Consider the following 26,691-nt stretch of genomic DNA (forward strand, 5'->3'; position numbering starts at 1 on the left):
CCTGAGAAAACCATAATTCAAAAAGAGTCATGTACCACAATGGTCATTGCAGCTCTATTTACAATAGCCAGGACATGGAAGCAACCTAAGTGTCCATCATCGGATGAATGGATAAAGAAGATGTGGCACATATATACAATGGAATATTACTCAGCCATAAAAAGAAATGAAATGGAGGTATTTGTAGTGAGGTGGATGGAGTTAGAGTCTGTCATACAGAGTGAAGTAAGTCAGAAAGAGAAAAACAAATACAGCATGCTAACACATATATATGGAATCTAAGGGAAAATAAAGGTCATGAAGAACCTAGTGGCAAGACGGGAATAAAGACACAGACCTACTAGAGAATTGACTTGAGGATATGGGGAGGGGGAGGGGTACGATGTGACAGGGTGAGAGAGTGGCATAGACATATATACACTACCAAATGTAAAATAGATAGCTAGTGGGAAGCAACCGCATAGCACAGGGAGATCAGCTAGGTGCTTTGTGACCACCTAGAGGGGTGGGATAGGGAGGGTGGGAGGGAGGGAGACGCAAGAGGGAAGAGATATGGGAACATATGTATATGTATAACTGATTCACTTTGTTATAAAGCAGAAACTAACACACCATTGTAAAGCAATTATACTCCAATAAAGATGTTTAAAAAAAAAAAAAAAAGACTGCTTTGGCTATTCGGGGTCTTTTGTGTTTCCACACAAACTGAAATTTTTTGTTCTAGTTCTGTGAAAAATGCCAGTGGTAGTTTGATAGGGATTGCATTGAACCTGTAGGTTGCTTTGGGTATTACAGTCATTTTCACAATGTTGAATCTTCCAGTCCAAGAACATGGTATATCTCTCGACCTGTTTGTATCATCTTTAATTTCTTTCATCAGTGTCTTATAATTTTCTGCGTACAGGTCTTTTGTCTCCCTAGGTAGGTTTATTCCTACATATTTTATTCTTTCTGTTGCAATGGTAAGTGGGAGTGTTTTCTTAATTTCACTTTCAGATTTTTCATCATTGGTGTATAGGAATGCAAGCGATTTCTGTGCATTAATTTTGTATCCTGCAACTTTACCAAATTCATTGATTAGCTCTAGTAGTTTTCTGGTAGCATCTTTAGGATTCTCTGTGTATAGTATCATGTCATCTGCAAACAGTGACAGCTTTACTTCTTCTTTTCCGATTTGGATTCCTTTTATTTCTTTTTCTTCTCTGATTGCTGTGGCTAAAACTTCCAAAACTATGTTGAATAATAGTGGTGAGAGTGGGCAACCTTGTCTTGTTCCTGAACTTAGTGGAAATGGTTTCAGTTTTTCCCATTGAGAACGATGTTGGCTGTGGGTTTGTCATATATGGCCTTTATTATGTTGAGGTAAGTTCCCTCTATGCCTAGTTTCTGGAGGGTTTTTATCATAAATTGGTGTTGAATATTGTCAAAAGCTTTCTCTGCATCTATTGAGATGATCATATGGTTTTTCTCCTTCAATTTGTTAATATGGTGTATCACATTGATTGATTTGCGTATATTGAAGAATCCTTGCATTCCTGGGATAAACCCCACTTGATCATGGTGTATGATCCTTTTAATGTGCTGTTGGATTCTGTTTGCTAATATTTTGTTGAGGATTTTTGCATCTATGTTCATCAGTGATATTGGCCTGTAGTTTTCTTCCTTTGTGACATCTTTGTCTGGTTTTGGTATCAGGGTGATGGTGGCCTCGTAGAATGAGTTTGGGAGTGTTCCTCCCTCTGCTATATTTTGGAATAGTTTGAGAAGGATGGGTGTTAGCTCTTCTGTAAATGTTTGATAGAATTTGCCTGTGAAGCCATCTGGTCCTGGGCTTTTGTTTGTTGGAAGATTTTTAATCACAGTTTCAATTTCAGTGCTCATAATTGGTCTGTTCATATTTTCTGTTTCTTCCTGGTTCAGTCTCAGAAGGTTGTGTATTTCTAAGAAGTTGTCCATTTCTTCCAGGTTGTCCATTTTATTGGCGTATAGTTGCTTGTAGTAATCTCTCATGATCCTTTGTATTTCTGCATTGTCAGTTGTTACTTCTTTTTCATTTCTAATTCTATTGATTTGAGTCTTCTCCTTTTTTTTCTTCTTGAGTCTGGCTAATGGTTTATCAATTTTGTTTATCTTCTCAAAGAACCAGCTTTTAGTTTTATTGATCTTTGCTATTGTTTCCTTCATTTCTTTTTCATTTATTTCTGATCTGATCTTTATGATTACTTTCCTTCTGCTAACTTCGGGGTTTTTTTGTTCTTCTTTCTCTAATTGCTTTAGGTGTAAAGTTAGGTTGTTTATTTGAGATGTTTCTTGTTTCTTATGGTAGGATTGTATTGCTATAAACTTCCCTCTTAGAACTGCTTTTGTTGCATCCCATAGGTTTTGGGTTGTCGTGTTTTCATTGTCATTTGTTTCTAGGTATTTTTTGATTTCCTCTTTGATTTCTTCAGTGATCTCTTGGTTATGAAGTAGTATATTGTTTAGGCTCCATGTGTTTTTATTTTTTACAGATTTTTTCCTGTAATTGATATCTAGTCTCAAAGCGCTGTGGTCGGAAAAGATACTTGATACAACTTCAATTTTCTTAAATTTACCACGGCTTGATTTGTGACCCAAGATATGATCTATCCTGGAGAATGTTCCATGAGCACTTGAGAAGAAAGTGTATTCTGTTGTTTTTGGGTGGAACGTCCTATAAATGTCTATTAAGTCCATCTTGCTTAATGTATCACTTAAAGCTTGTGTTTCCTTATTTATTTTCATTTTGGATGATCTGTCCATTGGTGAAAGTGGGATGTTAAAGTCCCCTACTGTGATAGTGCTACTGTCGATATCCCCTTTTATGGCTGTTAGTATTTGCCTTATGTATTGGGGTGCTCCTATGTTGGGTGCATAAAGATTTACAATTGTTATATCTTCTTGGATTGATCCCTTGATCATTATGTAGTGTCCTTCTTTGTCTCTTGTAATAGTCTTCATTTTAAAGTCTATTTTGTCTGATATGAGAATTGCTACTCCAGCTTTCTTTTGATTTCCATTTGCATGGAATATCTTTTTCCATCCCCTCACTTTCAGTCTGTATGTGTCCCTAGGTCTGAAGTGGGTCTCTTGTAGACAGCATATATACGGGTCTTGTTTTTGTATCCATTCAGCCAGTATGCGTCTCTTGGTTGGAGCATTTAATCCATTTACATTTAAGGTAGTTATCGATATGTACGTTCTATTATCATTTTCTTAACTGTTTTGGGTTTGTTATTGTAGGTCTTTCCCTTCTCTTGTGTTTCCTGCCTAGAGAAGTTCCTTTAGTATTTGTTGTAAAGCTGGTTTGGTGGTACTGAATTCTCTTAGCTTTTGCTTGTCTGTAAAGGTTTTAATTTCTCTGTCAAATCTGAATGAGATCCTTGCTGGGTAGAGTAATCTTGGTTGTAGGTTTTTCCCTTTCATCCCTTTAAATATGTCCTGCCACTCCCTTCTGGCTTGCAGAGTTTCTGCTGAAAGATCAGCTGTTAACCTTATGGGGATTCCCTTCTGTGTGATTTGTTGTTATTCCCTTGCTGCTTTTAATATTTTTTCTTTGTATTTAATTTTTGATAGTTTGATTAATATGTGTCTTGGTGTGTTTTTCCTTGGATTTATCCTGTATGGGACTCTCTGTGCTTCCTGGAGTTGATTAACTATTTCCTTTCCTGTATTAGGGAAGTTTTCAACTATAATCTCTTCAAATATTTTCTCAGTCCCTTTCTTTTTCTCTTCTTCTTCTGGGACCGCTATAATTTGAATGTTGGTGCATTTAATGTTGTCCCAGAGGTCTCTGTGACTGTCCTCAATTCTTTTCATTCTTTTTTCTTTATTCTGCTCTGCAGTAGTTATTTCCACTCTTTTATCTTCCAGGTCACTTATCCGTTCTTCTTCCTCAGTTATTCTGCTATTGATCCCTTCTAGAGAATTTTTAATTTCATTTATTCTGTTGTTCATCACTGTTTGTTTGCTCTTTAGTTCTTCTAGGTCCTTGTTAAATGTTTCTTTTATTTCCTCCACTCTATTTCCAAGATTTTGGATCATCTTTACTATCATTATTCTGAATTCTGAATTCTTTTTCAGGTAGACTGCCTATTTCCTCTTCATTTGTCAGGTCTGGTGGGTTTTTACTTTGCTCCTTCATCTGCTGTGTGTTTCTCTGTGTTCTCATTTTGCTTTACTTACTGTGTTTGGGGTCTCCTTTTCGCAGGCTGCAGGTTCGTAGTTCCCGTTGTTTTTGGTGTCTGTCCCCAGTGGCTAAGGTTGGTTCAGTGGGTTGTGTAGGCTTCCTGGTGGAGGGGACTAGTGCCTGTGTTCAGGTGGATGAGGCTGGGTCTTGTCTTTCTGGTGGGCACGTCCACGTCTGGTGGTGTGTTTTCAGGTGTCTGTGACCTTATTATGATTTTAGGCAGCCTCTCTGCTAATGGGTGGGGTTGTGTTCCTGTCTTGCTGGTTTTTTGGCATAAGGTGTCCAGCACTGTAGCTTGCTGGTCATCGAGTGGAGCTGGGTCTTGGCGTTGTGATGGAGACCTCTGGGAGATTTTCGCCATTTGATATTATGTGAAGCTGGGAGGTCTCTTGTGGACCAGTGTCCTGAACTTGGCTCTCCCACCTCAGAAGCACAGCACTGATGCTTGGCTGGAGCACCTAGAGCCTGTAGCTTAGAGACCTCGTTAAATCTTCCAAAGCGCTTTCACAAGAAGGTGCTGTCACAGCTCAGGGGTCTAAAACCCCAGACTCAGCAGCCAGCACCCGGGGTGCGTCCTCCAGTCATTGCTGCTGAATCATTCCCGTCATCCTCCCAGTATTTTCTAATTCAGTGTTTGCAGTGACTTTATAGACCGTAACTACTGTGAAGAACAATAATTAACTGCATATTTTTGTATCTCCAGGGCCTGAAGAATGTAAATCTCTATGCATGTTTATTTAGTGGAATAGTCAGTAGCTACTAAATATTTGCCAAGTCAGTGAAACCTAGGGATGTGTGACAAGGTGTAGAACAGGGAAGAGCGCTGTTAGGCCATAGCTTGGGGTCTGTTTGTTGGTTGGGGCAGTCACTGCACGTCACGGAGGCCCTGTGCAACTAGCCGGGTGACTCCTCCCCAGCGAGGCAAGGGGCCAGTCCCGAACACAGCACAGACCCAGGGTAGTCAGGTGGAAATGAGCTGGAATGAAGGGGCTGGACTCCTGTTTGGTTCTGCTACTACTGGAATGTATAACTTAGGGAGAATAATTTGACCTCACTCCATCTCACTTTTCGTATAAGCAAAATGAGGCAGTTGGGCTAGGTTACTGTTTAAGGCCTGGTGAATATGTGAAAAGAGGGAGCTGGCATTTTCTGGGATGCAAAGAAAGCTTAAACCCCACATCATATTCTTTCCATAATTCCCAAATGCAGAAATACAGATAATCACAGATGTTTCAGTGTATGAATTCTGCCTTCAACTGAATGCCACCTTGTTGTGACAGTCTCGTTGACAAGTTCTGTAGAACATGTGTTCTGATCATACCTTTTGACACAAGAAAGAATCGCTTCTGCAGACCTCTTGGCAAGATCTGTGTGGTGCTTTCAGTCATATTCAACTTGAAGTTTGTAGTTCAGGTCAAATGAAATATTTTCAAAGCTCAATATGTATCCCAAAACAGCAATAAATCACTCAGAAAGTTATGTGCTCATTTGCCCATGGCTTCAGATTACTGAGTTAGCCAGCTGAGGGCACATATTATGGTTTTTCACCATATGATTTTTTTTTATTTCTGGTGTTCTGATCATCCAGTAATTAGTGGATACAGATGAAATTACAAGCTGCTGCCACTGCCTCAGATGGTCAGGTTTTCAGGATGACAACTCCCAGCTCCTCTGGAGTGGACATAAATATTATGGAAGCAAAAAATTACAGTCATTTACAGGGAAATCATGTGTTTAATTGCCAAGTGAAGCAGAGGAAAAATAGCAGAAGCACACATCATGTATCAGTTAATGTGAGTGCATTGTTGCATGTTGCAAAGGGGTCTAAAAGGACTTTTCAATAGCAAAGTGAAAACAAATCTATTATAAAAAATGCCATCTGCACAGTGGTTAGGAATCTGCCTGCCAATGCAGGAGACACAGGTTGGAGCCCTGGTCTGGGAAGATCCCACATTCCACGGTGCAACTAAGCCCACGTGCCACAACTACTGAGCTTGTGCTCTAGAGTCCGTGAGCCACGACTACTGAGCCCGTGCGCCTAGAGCCCGTGCTCTGCAACAAGAGAAGCCACCGCAATGAGAAGAAGCCCGTGCACTGCAATGAAGAGTAGCCCCTGCTTGCCGAAACTAGAGAAAGCCCACGCACGGCAACAAAGACCCAATGCAGCCAAAAAAAAAAAAAAAAAAAAAAAAAAAAGCTGGCTCATTTCCTTTAAAAATAGTCCCTGCATTCCAAAAGCTGATAATAGTGAATGGAAATAACTGCAGAGTACAAATGGACATGGGCTGATGGAGGGAGACTTAATGTTAAGGATTAGTTGCTACTGAAATCAACATGGAGAGGAATGTTCCGCAGACACATTTTGTGCAGATATTTCAGTGTTTGCTGCAGATGGCACTTTAACACAGCATGAGACGCCTCAGATCCTACACACAGGGGGATTATTTTGATAATTCATTTCAAGCTCAGAATTTACTTGTAAAAATTTATTTGTAAATAAATATTATTTATACAAATTTTATTGATTTTCTGTTTTCCCATTTTGTTATTTGGTAGACTTGTCATCATGGGAAAGATAATTGATAACCATGTAAGATTTTATAGGGGGCCAAAAATTAATCTAACTTGGAAATACTGTTATATTTCTGTATTGGAAACCAATCAGCACAACCAATCACCAATCACAATCACAGAAAACTTAAAGCAAGTAATATGGCACATGTTTTATTCCTCTTTTTAAATTACATGTAAAATAGGGGACTTCATCTATTATTTTAAAACCAAAGGTAAAAAGCTCTCATGGGTTCTATCTATCATTGCCAAGCGATCAACACAGTATAGTGGTTAAGGTCACGAACTCTGGAATCAGATTCTATGGTTTTAATTTCTGTTCTGCCACTTACCAACATGTGACCTTGGGCAAGTTTTACATTTATTTATACCTCAGTATCTTCATCTATAAAATAGAGACAATATCAGTACCTACCTCATAGGTGTTGAGAATTACATGAGACCATATGCATGAAGCAGTTAGTTTGATCTCGGGCATGTATGAAATGCTCAAGAAGTGTAAGTTCTCACCATTATTTAAGTAGCAGCTGCAAAAACATCCAGCCAGAAGCTAAGTGGTGACATTCTCTGTTATTTAACAATTTTTAGGCAAGATGATTAAAAGGGCTGTTATATTATGAGGGTCTATTACTGTCCTATTATTTTATTTAATCTCCACAATAAATCTATAATGTAGGTTTCATCATCTCATTTTATAGGTGAAGAAACTGAGATTAATTGAGGCTAACAATCATGTCTTTTGAAACAAAATAATAAGTAGGGCTTATTGAGTGATGGCTATGTGCCAGGCATTGTTAAATCACTTTCAACTGTAGTCGCTCAATTCTCACAACATTCTAGGAGGTAAGTATTCTTAATATCAATATATGCATAGGAAGGAACATAGACACAGGAAGATTAAGTAACTGGTACAAGAGCACATAATTAAAAAGTGTCAGAAGTCAGATTTTGTTCCATCAGTTTAATTTCAGAATCCTTGTTCTCAACCACTATGCTGAAAGAAAAGAAAAAGGATTCACGGCCACGTAAAAAAGTTACTTATAATAAGTAATAAAAGAAATAAATGATAGACCTGTGGGCAAAGTATATAAACAGACAATTTACAATGGAAGAAATAACAAATGGCCAATATATCCATATGATATTGCCGTTGCCAATTTCTCTAAAAAAGACACAAATTAACATTATAAAGATATATGATTTTTCACCCATCAGATTTGCAAAATATGAAAAGATTGATACTGCTGTTGATATAAACTCTATAAAAGTCAATTCAGTGGGACCTGTAAAAAATGGGAAATGCACATACTCTGATCTAGCAATTTAACTTATAGAAATATATTTTAAAGAAATATTGATGTTCATTGTATTGCTATTTGTAATAGTGAAAAATTGAAAACACCCACAGTATATCAACGGAATGTTTTTGATAAACTGTAGATTTTTCATGCCGTTGAATATTATGTAGCATTCAAAATACAAGAATGAAGTAGATCTATATGAAATGTTATATAAAGAAATCTACCACATTCTGTTCATGGTAAAAATCAAGTTGCATTTGTTATATATTTGGTATAATTATTTTTTGTGTAAAAAACCTATTCATTTACCTTCTATATTTGTAGATTTATAGAAAAAAGACTGGAAAGAAATACATAAAATATTAATGTTATTTCTTAGGAGTATTCATGGATGGAAATTTATAACAGGAGAAAGATTTTGATTTTACTTAACACTTTAGTATTATTTAATATATACTATAATGATATAATATATAATATATTATAATGATCATATCCCATCATAATGTAAAGAATAAAGTAAAAGTATAATGTAAAAATAAAATAAAAAAGAAGAAAGAAAGTAAGAACTATATCAAAGTTACAGAGCTCATAAATGGCAGATGTATAATTCAAACCAAGCTTGTGTGACTCCAAAGTTGTCTGTCTTCTCCACTTTTACAGTCTCTAGGATAACAGAGCATTATTGAACATTGCTCCTGCTTTTCTATATATTATGTGAAATTATTTATAATTTGCTTTCCTAGAGAGTTACATGTTACAACTTGTCAAGAAGGAGAGGAGACTTTGTTTTCCAGCTTATTTTTTTTTTAATATATTTATTTGGCTCTGCTAGGTCTTAGTTGCGGCAGGTGGGCTCCTTAGTTGCAGCTCGTGGGCTCCTTAGTTGTGGAATGTGAACTCTTAGTTGTGGTATGCATGTGGGATCTAGTTCCCCGCCCAGGGATCGAACCCAGGCCCCCTGCATTGGGAGCACGGAGTCTTAACCACTGCGCCACCAGGGAAGTCCCTGTCCAGCTTATTTTTATTCCTAGATTCTTATCAGATCTTGATCATGCAGTGGAATGGAACAGGGTAAAGCTTTTTAATGAAGGCTGAAACAGTTCTGCTTCTTTCTTTTGTACGCTTTTGTAGCGACGAGTTTATAGACCTTCAGTAAGTACTCACCTGTACTTTGCCTCAATTTATGAATGATAAATCGGGGAAATAATTCTCATTATGGCTTCTTCACAAGGACAAAGACAGTAGTGTAATAGGATATTAGAATGGAAGTGTCAACTAAGACCATATGGTGAAGGATATTGGATGTTAGGGGTTGAATTGTTCCCCCTGCCCCATTCACATGCTGAAGTCCTAACCTCAGGACCTCAGAATGTGATCTTATGTGATGAATTACAGGTTCAAGTAGATAAACTTTACTACTTGGTATATCAGTTGGAAAAGGTCATTTTATTTTTTTATTTTATTTATTTATTTTTTAACATCTTCATTGGAGTATAATTGCTTTACAATGGTGTGTTAGTTTATGCTGTATAACAGAGTGAATCAGCTGTACGTATACATTTATCCCCTTATCCACCCCCTCTTGCATCTCCCTCCCACCCTCCCTATCCCGCCCCTCTAGGTGGTCACAAAGTACCGAGCTGATCTCCCTGTGCTATGCGGCTGCTTCCCACTAGCTATCTATTTTACATTCGGTAGTGTATATATGTCCATGCCACTCTCTCACTTCGTCCCAGCTTACCCTTCCCTGTCCCTGTATCCTCAAGTCCATTCTCTACTCCTGCGTCTTTATTCCTGTCTTGCCCCTAGGTTCTTCAGAACCATTTTTTTCCTTTTTTTTTTAGATTCTACATATATGTGAGACTGAGAAGGGAGCACACAGGAGATCTGACCTCTGGACAGTCCAGTTTGAGGCTCAGTGCTGGATGCACACTTGGAAGGAGACAAGAAGCGGAGTGAGCAGTTCAAGTCAGAGTTCATTTGTGCGTAACGGAAAACTCTGACCCCAGCTCAGAGGAGGAATCCGGCTGCAAGGAAACTCAGAGAAGCTGAGGCTTTCGGGGAAGTCCCCACGGGGTGGTCTCCATGCACTGAGGAGATGGGCTTGGCTTGGCTAAAAGGTGCGTGCAGGAGAGGAGGGTCGTGAGAAATACAGTTGAACAGTTGAGAGACGGGACCACTGGGCTTTGAAAGCCAGACAGGAGGAGTCAGAACTCAGTTCATCAGGAAATGGAAAGCTGTTGCTGAAGGGAGGACCATGAAGAAGGTTAGGAAGCGAAATATTAGCTGAGTGTGGGTTAGAGAGACTGTCAGCAGGGAGACTCTGCAGGAACCACTCTGGGTTTTTATAGGATCTAGAGAACTGGCTAGGTTTAAAAGACTTAAAATTTTTGCCAGTGTTTCAGGAATTTGGGACATTGTTTTAATATGAAAATATCATGCTATTTTAAAATATGAGGCAGCACAGTGTGGTGATTAAAGGAAGGGACTCTGAAACCAAACTGCTTAGGTATATATTGTGCTTCACTGCTTCCTAGCTGTGTGACCCCAACCGGCTGTTTAACCTCTCTGTGCCTCAAAAATGGTGCCTTGTCAGTAAAATCAGGAAAATATCTGCTAAGATAGTTCTGAGAATTAAATAAGCTGATGTTCATAAAGTGCTTAGAACCTTTGCCTAGGGCTTATTAAGTACTATTTAAGGGTTTGTTAAATAAATATAAATAAATGACTCTTTTCCTAGGTTTGGGAAACAGATGCCTTTTCTTCCTACTTAAGGAAGGGTGCTGGAGGGCTTCTTTGATGGAAAGATGACAGTCTCTAATCATCATGGGCTAGGGGTGGCTTTGTGGTCACCATTTTGGATCCACGGCCTAGAAGCCAGTAACAGACTGAGTCTCATTCTAGGACCAAAAACCTGAACACCCAAACCTGTGGTAATGCTTACGGCCTGGATTTTCATCTCTCCACAGCTCCTCCCTTAATCCCTGGAGCAAGGTCTTTCTGTGTGGCTGACCTGGATTTTACGGCAACTGCACTTACCTGGACAAAGTGTGACGCTCCACCCACGGAGACACAAGGCGTCTCTGGTCAGTAGGGACTGGGAGGCCCCGGACGGCCTGGCCCTGTGGGTGGCATGGACTTTGGGTGAGGCGGCATCTGCACAGGGCCTGACACCCGGAGAAGGGAAGGCGTGACCTGGGGTCATCCAACACTGAGCCTGGTGAGGAACACTTTCTCTCTAATTTTAATTATATTAATTTTCACATGTTACTTAAACCTGAATTGTTATTATCAAAAATGAGAGAGAGGAAAGAACCCTCCATTATACTTCCTGGCCTTGTGGATGTCAGGTGTTTATACTTTCTTTTCATCTTTGTTTAATTTTCTAGTTTTTTAGCTAAGAGCTAATGGTGAAAAAAAAGATTTCTCCATTGGTCTTTTCTCAAATCTTAGAAAGAAAGAGAGACGGGAGGACAGCTACAGATGCCTGATTTGAGAATCATTTAAAGGCAAGACTTTAAATGGGGATGGCGCAAGCAGATGGCAGGGGAGGCTCTGCCTGAGGCCACGTGGAGAGGCTGCGTCTAAGGGCTGGCAGTCAACTTGGGTTTTCAAAGAAGCATCGTTTTCAGAAAGCTGAGGCTCAGTTACTCACTGGTTGTGTGACTTTGGGCAAGTTACTTACATCTCAGAAGCTCAGTTTTCTTCTGAGTGAAATGGGGTCACTAAGTACTACCTGCTCATAAATGTAGTCATGAGGATTAAGTGGTAAAATGCTTATGAAGTGCTTAACACGGGCCTGGCACAGAATAAAGCTCAGTGAATACTAGCGGGATGCATGAATGAATGAATGGATTCGTGTGCATTGGTGCACAGTCCTGAAAGGTCATGGCAAAGCTGGCAATGTAGCGTCACTGCCTAATCTTTGTCTACTTGATTGACCCTTACCCGGTACACTTAATTTAAAAATACAAATCACGATTTAATGATGTATGGAAGTCAAATCCTTATGCTGTACACCTTAAACTTATACAGTGTTGTATGTCAATTATATCTTAATAAAACTGGAAGAAAAAAAAAGAAATGCAAATTTTATTCTATTTTTTTTAGATTTGTTTTCTTTTTTGAAATTTTGTTTTATATTGGAGTATAGTTGATTTACAATGTGTTAGTTTCAGGTGTACAGCAAAGTGATTAATTTATACATATATAGATATCTATTCTTTTTCAAATTCTTTTCCCATTTAGGTTATTACAGAATTTGAGTAGAGTTCCCTGTGCTATATGTAGGTCCTTGTTGATTATCTATTTCATAATAGTAGTGTGCATATGTTAATCCCAAACTCCTAATATATCCCTTCCCCCCACCTTTCCCCTTTGGTAACCGTAAATTTGTTTTCTAAGTCTGTGAGTCTGTTTCTGTTTTGTAAATAAGTTCATTTGTATCTTTTTTTTTTAGATTCCACATATAAGCAATATCATATTATATTTGTCTTTCTCTGTCTGACTTACTTCACTTAGTATGATCATCTCTAAGTCCACCCATGTTGCTGAAATGGCATTATTTCATCCTTTTTATGGCTGAGTAATATTCCATTGTATGTATGTACCGCATCTTCTTTATCCATTCCTCTGTTGATGGACATTTAGGTTGCTTCCGTGTCTTGGCTGTTGTAAACAGTGCTGCAGTGAACACTGGGGTGCGTGTATCTTTTCTTTTTTTTTTTTTTCATCTTCATTAGATTATAATTGCTTTACAATGTTGTGTTAGTTTCTGCTGTACAACAAAGTGAATCAACTATATGTATACCTGCATCCCCTCCCTCTTGGGCCTCCCTCCCACCCTCCCCATCCCACCCCTCTAGGTCGTCACAGAGCACCGAGCTGATCTCCCTTTGCTATACAGCAGCTTCCCACTAGCTATCTATTTTACACATGGTAGTGTATATATGTCAATGCTACTCTCTCAGTTCGTCCCACCCTCCCCTTCCCCACTGTGTCCACAAGTCCGTTCTTGTCTGCATCTCTATTCCTGCTTCGAATTATGGTTTTCTCTGGGTATATGCCAGGAGTGTGATTGCAGGATCACATGGTAGCTCTACTTTTAGTTTTTTAAGGAACCTCCATACTGTTCTCCATAGTGGCTGTACCAATTTACATTCCCACCAGCAGTGTAGGAGTGTTCCCTTTTCTCCACACCCTCTCCAGCATTTGTTGTTTGTAGACTTTTTGATAATGGCCATTCTGACTGGTGTGAGGTGATTTGATTTGCAAGGAAATGCAAGTTTAAAAAAAAGGACAAAGGACTTGAATAGACATTTCTCTGAAGAAGACATACAGATGGTCAACAAGTACATGAAAAGGTGCTCAGCGTCACTGATTATCAAGGAAATACAAATGAAACACAATGAGATACCACCTCATACCTGGTAGAATGGCTATTGTCAGAAAGATAGGTGATAACAAAGTGCTGGGAAGGATGTGGAAGAAAGGGTAAATTGATACAGCCATTATGCAAAACAGTATAGAGGTTCCTCAAAATAAAATTAAAAATAGAACTACCATATGATCCAGCAATTCCACTTCTAGGTATATGTCCAAAGGAAATGAAATCACTATCTTGAAGAGATATCTGCACTTCCATATGCATTGCAGCCTTATTCACTATAGCCAAGACATGGAAACAACTTAAGTGCCCACCGATAAAGAAAATGGTATATGTATACAATGGAATATTATTCAGCCATAAAAAAGAGGGAAACCCTGCCATTTGTAACAACATGGACAGACCATGAGGACATTATACTAAGTGAAATAAGTCAGGTGGAGAAAGGCAAACACTGTCTGATTTCACTCATATGTAGAATCTAAAAATTTCAAACTCATAGAAGCAGAGAGTAGAATGGTGGTTGCCAGGGGCTGAGGGTGGGGAAATGGGGAGATGTTGCTCAAAGGGTAAAAACTTTCAGTTATAAGGCGAATATGTTTCTGGGATCTAATAACAGCATAGTGACTATAATTAACAATATTGTATTGTATGCTTGAAAAGTACTATGAGAGTAGACCTTTAATGTTCTCACCATAACAGCAACAACAACAAAATGGTAATTATGTGAGGTGAAGAATGTGTTAACTAACTTTTTTGGGGTAAACATTTCACAATGTATATGTGTATCAAATCATCACATTGTACACCTTAAACTTATACAATATTATATGCCAATTATATCTCAATAAAGCTGGGGGAAAAAGGCACATACCAAAAAAATGAGATCATTTTTTCATTGAACATTTATTAAGTTCTTGTCCTGGGCGCTGTGCCAAATGCTGGGTTGAAAACTAAACTCACCCCCCATGAATTGTTCTGAAGACTAAAATGTGACATTTGTAAAAATAACAGTAGAATTCTGAAATATATATATTTATAAATCATCTGATATATAAAATATTTATAAATCATTTATAAATCATGAAGAATTCCTGTCCTTCATCCCTTCACTTAACGGTGAAAATTAAAGAATGCTAAGATTCTTTATTGTCCTGCATTCTAATGTTCTTTTATTTTATGAGTAAACGTTGGGATTTTTTTTTGCCTTAACCAGTTTTGGTGCAAATTTAGATGTTGTAGTCAGTGGGTCTCAGTCAATTCTGGAAGATGTTGAGTGTGAGCTGCAGAACTCCTTCTAGTTGCTTTAAAGGCATGAGCTACTGAGGAAAAAGAATCTCACTGAGAGAGAATGACTGTCCACCCCAGAGGTGCTGCTAAGAAATGGACCATGAATGACCCAGCTGCAGACCTATATAAGGGAGACCTGAGCCTCAGGATCAGATCGCTGGTGTTCAGGTTCCAAATCTGCAACTTAGTTGCTGTGTACTTTTAAGTAAATTGTTCAACCTCTCTGAACTTCAATTTTCTTTTTCTGTAATTTTTTTTTAAACAGTAAAATGCATTGCAGGTTTGTGGAATTCTTTTCTGTGTTTATTCAATAGATCCTTATTAAGGGCTCACAATGGCCAAAGCACTGTGCCAGGTGCTGGGGATACAATGAAGATAAAAACCACACAGTCTACATTCTTGTGGAAATTTGAGTCCAAAAGGGATGATAAATATTAAAAACAAGTAATATCTATCTATCTTTCATCTATTTACCAACTATGATAAGTACTAAGAAAGAGCACAGTGCTGGGAAGATTATAAAAGTAGAAGAATAAATTTAAATTAGAGAGTGAGATTTAAACTGAAACATGAAGGATGGTGTATTTGTTTTCTATGGCTGCTGTAAGAAATACCAAAAACTTTGTGGTTTAAAGAAGTACAAATTTGGGACTTCCCTGGCAGTCCAGTGGTTAAGACTCTGCGCTTCCACTGAAGGGGGCACGGCTTCCACCCCTGGTCTGGGAACCAAGATCCCACGTGCTGTGTGGTGCGGCCAAAAAAAAGAAAAAGGCACAAATTTATTATTTTATTATCGTACATTTTCTGAAGGTCAGAAGTTCAACATCGGTCTCCCTGGGTTAAAATCAAGGTGCTGGCAGGGCTATGTTCCTTTTAGAGGCTCTAGAGGAGAATCTGTTTTCTTGCTTTATCCAGCTTCTAGAGTCTACCCACATTCCTTGGCTTGTGGCTCCCTTCCTCCTCTTCAAAGCCACCAAAATTGCCTTTCTCTGACCATTATTTCCATTGTCACATCTCTTTCTCTGACTCACTTCTGTCTTTTTCTTCTGCTTTTAAAGGCCCTGTGATTACAGTGGACCCACTTGGATAATCTCTCTATTTTAAGGTTAGCTGACTAGCCATCTCAGTTGCATCTCTGACCTTAATTCCCCTTTGCTCATGTAACCTAACATATCCACGGGGGTGAGGATGTGGACATCTTTGGTGGGTCATTATTTTGTCTGCCACAGATGAGTAGAAATGAGCCTGGGGAAGGGGATCAGGGGTGGAGGATAAATTTCCAAGGAGAACACAAGTGGACGGACAGAGACCTTGAGACAGGCTTCCATAAATTAATGAAAAAGAAGAACATGTTTGAAGGGTGGAGAAAGTAGGGAATAGTGGTGCAAGCTACTGTTTTAGAGTAGGAGCAGCTAGACTTTGCAGGGCCTTTTTGCCTTGTTAGAGATTTGCGATTTTTTTTTTTTTTTCTACATGCAGTGGGTATCCTTCGGAATACTGGGTGGGACGTGGCATGATGTAATTGGCATTTAAGGATCATTTTATGTCCTTGGAGGAGAGTAGACTGGGGAGGCTAGTGATGAGGCTACGGTAGTTACCAGCGGAGGAGATTTATGAGAGCCTTTAATTCAGAGCCTGGCCATCAGTAAGGAGTGTCACGTCTGTAGTTCTTCTCCACAATCAGGCTGTTCTCGGGCATCTTCCTGACAACACACATTATTCTTCCAAATTCTACTCCTTTCTCAAAGGCTCTCTTCACTCATGCTGCCCACTTTCACTTCTTTTTGCCAACCTCCAATATACTTTAAGATCTGGCTCAAGATTCATACCTCCAAGAAGCCTTCAGTGACTGGCTTTGTTCTGCAGTTGTCACTGCTTTTGCTTTACGTGTATTTTGAACAACATCACTCTCTGCATATTTACTGTACGTTTCACCACATTCCTCCTAATTGAGTCTACTCCAGCATCTCACAGCAGTTTCTGTCCTGCCCAAATTCCAGAGCCACCACGACTGAGACAGATAAGATAGGTAAAGCCCAATTTTGAACATTAGAGTTCTGGAGTCTTACTTCATCTCCTATGCCCTGATATCTAATGTTTCAGCCTTGAGATGAGGTATAACAACCCTTTGCTGACCACTTGGAGCCCCGTTTTAGTCAAGATAGCTTAGGTTTTGCTGCAGTAACAAACAGCACAGGTATTGTCATGGCTTATGACAACGAAGGTTTATTTCCTGGTCACACTACTTGCCTATTGCTGGTCACCAGAGCCCACCTATGGGCTCTGCTCCATTATCATTTTCTGAGACTCAGGCTAGTGGAACCTGGCCTCTTTGTGGAACATTGCCATTGACCATGGCTTATGACTTGTCTCAACATTATAATGCTCCAGTCTCAAAGTGATACACCTTCTACTGACCACTCTGGCCAGAATAAACCTCACCTCAAGTAGGCTGAGAAGAAATAGAGGAGGATAGAAAGTGCAATTCTATCATGTATTGGAAGAACTTGAATGACTAGTACTACTTTCACTGTGGTCTGGGGATCAGTGCTCATCCCAACATTTAATGGTACCCTAGATCTGAGAACTAAATTATGATGATGGCATTTACAAGTCCAAATCCTTTCTCTACGACTCATTCTGTAGGCCTGAGATCCTCCTGGATCTCCTTTCTGAGGTCCTGTTCTAGCAATAAGCTTGTTTCCTGGGGTCCGCCAATAGGACTGGAAGCCTTGTCTCCATCCCTTAGGACTGGAGTCTCAGCTATCCAGGTGCTAGAGCACTGATACCTATAGGCAAATCATGACGTAGATGGCAATGAATGCTCAAACTCCTGATCCATTCTCCAATTGAATGGTACCTGTTGAGAAGCCGTGATATTTTTCTTTGAATTCTCTCATGCTGATCATTTGCCTGAACCGCAGACAGAGATTCAGTCTGCAAAGCTTGTAAGTCTTGCCTTCTGCCCAGGAATTCCTAAGCCTATGATATATCATAAGTTGGGTCTAAATTCCAGCATCTTCTCCCTAGTAGGCAAGTCTGCTCCAGGTATTAATGACACTCCTTTCCTGCTATTAGTAAACAACCCTGCTGCCTTGATGTATTCTGAGGCATGTCACAAGAATCTCTAGTTGTTGTTTTTTTTAATTTATTTCTATCCATAAGAGATTAAACTTCTAAATATTTTCCCCTCTCCTCCCTTTCCCAAATTTTCTCAGCATCTAAAGTGACACAGTGAATATAGTAAGTATTTGATAACCACTTCTTGGGTGAATGAATGCAGAGCCACAGACTCATCTTAAAACTAATTATCACTAAATGCTTTGGTATTTCATCAGGAAAATGGGGTAATGATACTTAATTCAGGAAGGTATTAGGAGGATTAGACGCGACCAGTGAGGTGTGTACTAGAACAGGCACCCCTTCACAAGAAATGTCAGTAATATTAATAACAAGATGTGGCGGAGTCAGTAACTAGCCAGGTATAGAGCAGCACCCATTTAGTGTGCTCTAGTGACATTCTTCAACAAGAGATGAAACTTTAATTTTCTTATCTCTCATCTATATCTGAACTGCCCTCCTGCAGCTTTCTCTTTATGGGAAAGGAAAATAACCTCTTAATTTATTTAAGCTTTTGTCTTTTTGTTGGGAAGGGCAAGAGAGGTAGATTCTCAAACAAATGTGAAGATAGTTTTAGTTTTTTCACTCTCTCACTTTGATCACTTTTTTCCCATAGTCACTGTATTGGTTTGATTTTGACTTAATACCCAAAAACTTCTTTTACAACTTCTATGCATTTTGAATGATTATCTTATCAAGTTTAATAGGAAATACAGCTCTAAATACTGTACAAAAGCCTTTGAAATCTGCTGTCTGTTGGGGTATCATTTCAATCACAATACAACACAGTGAACTATGATAATGTCCTGGCCTAAAAAAATTGCTAAAGATGACAGAGCTGGAGCTGTCATATTAGTTGTCATCACACTGAAAGGCCAAAGCACAAACACAAAGATGTTTTGATTTTTATTTTTTTTCATCTGATGCTGGCCTCTTTGTTTTGTTTTGTTTTTCCTTAATTTTATTTTATTCATTTTTTTATACAGCAAGCTCTTATACATCAGTGTATACATGTCAATCCCAATCTCCCAATTCATTACACCACCACCCCCGCCCCCCCACCACTTTCCCCCCTTGGTGTCCATACGTTTGTTCTCTACATCTGTGTCTCTATTTCTGCCCTGCAAACCGGTTCATCTGTACCATTTTTCTAGGTTCCACATACATGCGTTAATATACGATATTTGTTTTTCACTTTCTGACTTATTTCACTCTGTATGACAGTCTCTAGATCCATCCACGGCTCAACAAATTACCCAATTTCGTTCCTTTTTATGGCTGAGTAATATTCCGTTGTATATATGTACCACATCTTCTTTATCCATTCGTCTGTCGATGGACATTTAGGTTGCTTCCATGACCTGGCTATTGTAAATAGTGCTGCAATGAACATTGGGGTGCATGTGTCTTTTTGAATTATGGTTTTCTCTGAGTATATGCCCAGTAGTGGGATTGCTGGATCATATGGTAATTCTATTTTTATTTTTTTAAGGAACCTCCATACTGTTCTCCATAGTGGCTGTATCAATTTACATTTCCACCAACAGTGCAAGAGTGTTCCCTTTTCTCCACACCCTCTCCAGCATTTGGTGTTTGTAGATTTTCTGATGATGCCCATTTTAACTGGTGTGAGGTGATACCTCACTGTAGTTTTGATTTGCATTTCTCTAATAATTAGTGATGTTGAGCAGCTTTTCATGTGCTTCTTGGCCATCTGTATGTCTTCTTTGGAGAAATGACTATTTAGGTCTTCTGCCCATTTTTGGATTGGGTTGTTTGTTTTTTTCACTATTGAGCTGCATGAGCTGTTTATATATTTTGGAGATTAATCCTTTGTCTGTGGATTCGTTTGCAAATATTTTCTCCCATTCTGAGGGTTTTCTTTTCGTCTTGTTTATGGTTTCCTTTGCTGTGCAAAAGCTTTGAAATTTCATTAGGTCCCATTTGTTTAGTTTTGTTTTTATTTCCATTACTCTAGGAGGTGGATCAAAAAAGATTTTGCTGTGATTTCTGTCAAAGAGTGTTCTTCCTATGTTTTCCTCTAAGAGTTTTATAGTGTCCGGTCTTACAGTTAGGTCTCTAATCCATTTTGAGTTTATTTTTGTGTATGGTGTTAGGGAGTGTTCTAATTTCATTCTTTTACATGTAGCTGTCCAGTTTTCCCAGCACCGCTTATTGAAGAGACTGTCTTTTCTCCACTGTATATCCTTGCCTCCTTTGTCATAGATTAGTTGACCATAGGTGCTTAGGTTTATCTCTGGGCTTTCTATCTTGTTCCATTGATCTATGTTTCTGTTTTTGTGCCAGTACCATATTGTCTTAACTACTGTAGCTTTGTAGTATAGTCTGAAGTCAGGGAGTCTGATTGCTGCAGCTCTGTTTTTTTCCCTCAAAACTGCTTTGGCTGTTCAGGGTCTTTTGTGTCTCCATACAAATTTTAAGATTTTTTGTTCTAGTTCCATAAAAAATGCCATTGGGAATTTGATAGGGATTGCATTGCATCTGTAGATTGCTTTGGGTAATATAGTCATTTTCACAATGTTGATTCTTCCAATCCAAGAACATGGTATATCTCTCCATCTGTTGGTATCATCTTTAATTTCTTTCATCAGTGTCTTATAGTTTTCTGCATACAGGTCTTTTGTCTCCCTAGGTAGGTTTATTCCTAGGTATTTTATTCTTTTTGTTGCAATGGTAAATGGGAGTGTTTCCTTAATTTCTCTTTCAGAGTTTTCATCATTAGTGTATAGGAATGCAAGAGATTTCTGTGCATTAATTTTGTATCCTGCAAGTTTACCAAATTCATTGATTAGCTCTAGTAATTTTCTGGTGGCATCTTTAGGATTCTCTATGTATGGTATCATGTCATCTGCAAACAGTGACAGGTTTACTTCTTCTTTTCCAATTTCTATTCCTTTTATTTCTTTTTCTTCTCTGATTGCCGTGGCTAGGACTTCCAAAACTATGTTGAATAATAGTGGTGAAAGTGGACATCCTTGTCTTGTTCCTGATCTTAGAGGAAACGCTTTCAGTTTTTCACCGTTGAGAATGATGTTTGCTGTGGGTTTGTCGTATATAGACTTTATTATGTTGAGGGAGGTTCCCTCTATGCCCACTTTCTGGAGAGTTTTTTATCATAAATGGGTGTTGAATTTTGTCAAAAGCTTTTTCTGCATCTATTGAGATCATCATATGGTTATTTTTCTTCAATGTGTTGATATGGTGTTATCACATTGATTGATTTGTGTATCTTGAAGAATCCTTGCATCCCTGGGATAAATCTCACTTGATCATGGTGTATGATCCTTTTAATGTGTTGTTGGATTCTGTTCGCTAGTATTTTGTTGAGGATTTTTGCATCTATAGTCATCAGTGATATTGGTCTGTAATTTGCTTTTTTTGTAGTATCTTTGTCTGGTTTTGGTATCAGGGTGATGGTGGCCTCATACAATGAGTTTGGGAGTGTTCTTCCCTTTGCAATTTTTTGGAAGAGTTTGAGAAGGATGGGTGTTAGGTCTTCTCTAAATGTTTTATAGAATTCACCTGTGAAGCCATCTGGTCTTGGACTTTTGTTTACTGGAAGATTTTTAATCACAGTTTCAGTTTCATTACTTGTGATTGGTCTGTTCATATTTTCTGTTGCTTCCTGGTTCAGTCTTGGAAGGTCATACCTTTCTAAGAATTTGCCCATTTCTTCCAGGTTGTCCATTTTATTGGCATAGAGTTGCTTGTAGTAGTCTCTTAGGATGCTTTGTATTTTTGCGGTGTCTGTTGTAACTTCTCCTCTTTCATTTCTAATTTTATTGATTTGAGTCCTCTCCCTCTTTTTCTTGATGAGTCTGGCTATTGGTTCATCAAGTTTGTTTATCTTGTCAAAGAACCAGCTTTTAGTTTTATTGATCTTTGCTATTGTTTTCTTTGTTTCTTTTCATTTTTGTCTGCTGTGATCTTTATGATTTTTCCTTCTGCTAACTTTGGGTTTTGTTTGTTCTTCTTTCTCTAGTTCCTTTAGGTGTAAGGTTAGATTGTTTATTTGTGATTTTTCTTGTTTCTTAAGGTAGGCTTGTATAGCTATAAACTTCCCTCTTAGAACTGCTTTTGCTGCATCCCATAGGTTTTGGATCATCGTGCTTTCATTGTCATTTGTCTTTAGGTATTTTTTGATTTCCTCTTTGACTTCTTCAGTGATCTCTTAGTTATTTAGTAACGTATTGTTTAGCCTCCATGTGTTTGTGTTATTTACGTTTTTTCCCCTGTAATTCATTTCTAATCTCTTAGCGTGTGGTCAGAAAGATGCTGGATATGATTTCAATTTTTTAAAATTTCCTGAGGCTTGATTTGTGACCCACGATGTGATCTATCCTGGAGAATGTTCCATGCGCACTTGAGAAGAAAGTGTAATCTGGTGTTTTTGGATCGAATGTCCTATAAATATCAATTAAATCTATCCTGTGTATTGTGTCACTTAAAGCTTGGGTTTCCTTATTTATTTTCATTTTGGATGATCTGTCCATTGGTGTAAGTGAGGTGTTAAATCCCCCACTATTGTGTTACTGTGTTACTGTTGATTTCCTCTTTTATGGTTGTTAGCAGTTGCCTTATGTATTGAGGTGCTCCTATGTTGGGTGCATATATATTTATAATTGTTATATCTTCTTGGATTGATCCCTTGATCATTATGTAGTGTCCTTGCTTGTCTCTTGTAACATTCTTTATTTTAAAGTCTATTTTATCTGATATGAGTATTGCTACTCCAGCTTTCTTTTGATTTCCATTTGCATGGAATATCTTTTTTTTTTTTTAATAAATAAATTAATTAATTAATTAATTTATCCTTGGCTGCGTTGGGTCCTTGTTTCTGTGCGAGGGCTCTCTCCAGTTGCGGCGAGCGGGGGCCTCTCTTCATCACAGTGCGCGGGCCTCTCACTGTCGTGGCCTCTCCCGTTGCGGAGCACAAGCTCCAGACGCGCATGCTCAGTAGTTGTGGCTCACGGGCTTCGTTGCTCCGCGGCACGTGGCATCCTCCCAGACCAGGGCTCGAACCTGCGTGCCCCGCAGTGGCAGGCAGATTCCCAACCACTGCACCACCAGGGAAGCCCTGGAATATCTTTTTTCCATCCCCTCACTTTCAGTCTGTATGTTTCCCTAGGTCTGAATTGGGTCTCCTGTAGACAGCATATATATGGGTCTTGTTTTTGTATCCATTCAGCAAGCCTGTGTCTTTTGGTTGGAGCATCTAATCCATTCACGTTTAAGGTAATTATAGATATGTATGTTCCTATGACCATTTTCTTAATGGTTTTGGTCTTGTTTTTGTAGGTCCTTTTCTTCTCTGTGTTTCCCACTTAGAGAAGTTCCTTTCGCATTTGTTGTAGAGCTGGTTTGGTGGTGCTGAATTCTCTTAGCTTTTGCTTGTCTGTAAAGCTTTTGATTTCTCCATCAAATCTGAAAGAGATCTTTGCTTGGTAGAGTAATTTTAGTTGTAAGTTCTTCCCTTTCGTCACTTCAAGTATATCATGCCACTCCCTTCTGGCTTGTAGTGTTTTGCTGAGAAATCAGCTGTTAACCTTATCAGAGTTCCCTTATATATTATTTGTCGTTTTTCCCTTATTGCTTTCAATAATTTTTCTTTGTTTTTTAATTTTTGCCAATTTGATTACTATGTCTTGGTGTGTTTCTCCTTGGGTTTATCCTGTATGGGACTCTTTGAGCCTCCTGGACGTGGATGGCCATTTCCTTTCCCATGTTAGGGAAGTTTTCGATGATAATCTCTTCAAATATTTGCTCGGGTCCTTTCTCTCTCTCTTCTCCTTCTGGGACCCCTGTAACGTGAATGTTGTTGCATTTAATGTTATCCCAGAGGTCTCTTAGGCTGTCTTCATTTCTTTATTCTGTTCTGCAGTAGTGAATTCCACCATTCTGTCTTCCAGGTCACTTATCTGTTCTTCTGCCTCAGTTATTCTGCTATTGATTCCTTCTAGTGTAATTTTCATTTCAGTTATTGTACTGTTCATCTCTGTTTGTTTGTTGTTTAATTCTTCTAGATCTTTGTTAAACATTTCTTGCATCTTCTCGATCTTTGCCTCCATTCTTTTTCCGAGGTCCTGGATCATCTTCACTATCATTATTCTGAATTCTTTTTTTGGAAGTTTGCCTATCTCTGCTTCATTTAGTTGTTTGTCTGGGGTTTTATCTTGTTCCTTCGTTTTGTACATAGCCCTCTGCTTTTCATCTTGTCTATCTTTCTGTGTATGTGGTTTTTGTTCCACAGGCTGCAGGATTGTAGTTCTTCTTGCTTCTGCTGTCTGCCCTCTGGTGGATGAGGCTATCTAAGTGGCTTGTGTAAGTTTCCTGATGGGAGTGACTGGTGGTGGGTAGAGCTGACTGTTGCTCTGGTGGGCAGAGCTCAGTAACACTTTAATCCACTTGACTGCTGATTGGTGGGGCTGAGTTCCCTCCCTGTTGGTTGTTTAGCCTGAGGCAACCCAACACTGGATACTACCTGGGCTCTTTGGTGGGGCTAATGGTGGACTCTGGGAGGGCTCACGCCAAGGAGTGCTTCCCAGAACTGCTGCTGCCAGTGTCTGGGAAGCCACAGCCACCTCCCGCCTGTGCAGGAGACCCTCCAACACTAGCAGGTAGGTCTGGTTCAGTCTCCCCTGGGTCCCGATGTGCACACTACTTTATGTGTGCCCTCCAAGAGTGGAGTCTCTGTTTCCCCCAGTCCTGTCGAAGTCCTGCAATCAAATCCCTCTAGCCTTCAAAGTCTGATTTTCTAGGAATTCCTCCTCCTGTTGCCGGACCCCCAGGTTGGGAAGCCTGATGTGGGGCTCAGAACCTTCACTCCAGTGGGTGGACTTCTATGGTATAAGTGTCCTCCAGTCTGTGAGTCACCCACCCAGCAGTTATGGGAGTTGATTTTACTGTGATTGCGCCCCTCCTACCATCTCATTGTGGCTTCTCCTTTGTCTTTGGATGTGGGGTATCTTTTTTGGTGAGTTCCAGTGTCTTCCTGTTGATGATTGTCCAGCAGCTAGTTGTGATTCTGGTGTTCTTGCAAGAGGGAGTGAGAGCACGTCCTTCTACTCCACCATCTTGATTCAGAGACATCCAAAAAAATCGGTGTTTCGATTAATATCAGATCACGGTGAAATTTGTCATGGAAGTATTTGAAGTGGGTGACTTTATCAATAAATTAGTTTTGTTGTAATCTTTAAGACTACAGTGTGGTTCATTTTATAACAGATGACAGTTTAACAGGCTTTGCATTCTTTGGCCAAAAAAAAAATTACCAGTTGTTAAAAGACCATCAACCACTCTCAATTAATATAGATTTCCACATTTTTTTGACTTAAAATTATGCAGATATCAAAGAGCTTTTCTAGGAGATATTCAGCATACCAATGAGAGTTACCTGTATTTCTTTGCCTGTTATAGTAATCCAGGTGTGCCCCTCTCTAGCTGTTGGTTTGTGATGTGAAAAAGCACAAAAAGTATTCTTTGGAAAAATTAAGTTCTAAATTTATGCTGAAGATTTAAGTGCATAGCGATTTACTTTGGCTCTTGAAACAGTTCATCAGCTAATGACAATGAGGGTGGGACTTTGATGTTATTTTGTCAGTGACTTAATGATATACACTCTGGAATTTTACCTTCTCAGTGGTTCTGGAACTCCAGGGCATAATATAAATATGTGTGTGTTAGTACTGCAATACTAGATTTTTTTAAAGCTCAAGTAAACGGTGTATTCTAATCGAATATTTGTTCACTAGAGATATTGAATCAATTTTTAAATGCACTGACTTATCCAGTGGTCATGGTTAGTACTAGTGAATCTCCTAACTCACATGGGTTCTTTATTGCTAAGTGACCACATGTCCTGGTTTACATGGGATAGTGTTGTCTCTGTAAAATTAAATTATTAATACTGCTTCCTTTTGCTCTCAGGAGTATTTTGGTTTGGAGTGATAAACTACATGATCACTCTACTTATATTGTCACAGAAGCCATAGTTTCACTGCCTTAGTTTCATTATGGAGGGGTAAAACGTTGTCTTTTACTCCTTCCTAGAATAAATCCCTTCCCTAGTCTTTTCACACCTTTTTTATTCTCTAGATCCAAAGGCCATTTTACTTTGCTTCCATGGATTCCATTGGAAACTTTTAGCTAAAGAATGCATCTATAAGAGAACTTTAGAAATGATCAAAAAATATTTTAAGACATAATCAGTATATGTTTTACTCTACTCCAAGAGAGCAGGAATCTTGACTCTTTTATTCACCATTGAGCACTCAGCCTCTTGCACAATGCTTGGGTATAACAGAGACTCAGTAGTGCTTATTGAAGGAATAAGCAATTAAAAACTTACCCATTTTTTAATTTGAGAAAGTTGTAGTTTCTTTACACACACAATTTTCTTCCCTAAAGATATGAAGACACTCCATGTGCATGCTTGGGATCATTGGTTAGCAAAATATTTCTCAAACATGTTTGAATAAAGATTACTTGACATTTGGCCAAAAAGTCAGGCTCCCAGACTTTTCCCCTGAAAGTTCAGTAAGTCTCAGATGGCTTCAGGCATCATATCTAGGATCTTTTCCAAATCCAAGTCTTTGATATCTTTGTTTCACTTTGTTTTCAAAAGACATTTGCTTGACTTCCTACTAGGCTGTCCATCTTTCTACAAAGTCACTATTAATAAACTAATTATAGAGACGGTATTAGACTGAAAGGAAACTGGGTTCTACCACCCAGCTGATTTTATCACTTCCCCTCTTTGGACACAAATTTCCTCAATCTTAAAATGACAAGGC

At 38.9% G+C, this 26,691-nt stretch overlaps 1 protein-coding gene across 1 annotated transcript in view; it reads left to right on the top strand.

Moving 5' to 3' along the window:
• Window positions 1-7,254: 7,254 nt before the first annotated feature.
• Window positions 7,255-26,691, top strand: part of DYNAP (dynactin associated protein) — a 36,865-nt gene continuing 17,428 nt past the window's right edge. Inside the window, exons 1-3 of the mRNA XM_068562462.1 lie at window positions 7,255-7,276; window positions 11,052-11,168; window positions 11,247-11,302. Coding sequence (XP_068418563.1) covers window positions 7,255-7,276; window positions 11,052-11,168; window positions 11,247-11,302 — 195 coding nt within the window. The remainder of the gene's footprint in view (window positions 7,277-11,051; window positions 11,169-11,246; window positions 11,303-26,691) is intronic.

This window comes from Eschrichtius robustus, chromosome 14, assembly GCF_028021215.1.
Source record: "Eschrichtius robustus isolate mEscRob2 chromosome 14, mEscRob2.pri, whole genome shotgun sequence".
NCBI lineage: Eukaryota > Metazoa > Chordata > Mammalia > Artiodactyla > Eschrichtiidae > Eschrichtius > Eschrichtius robustus.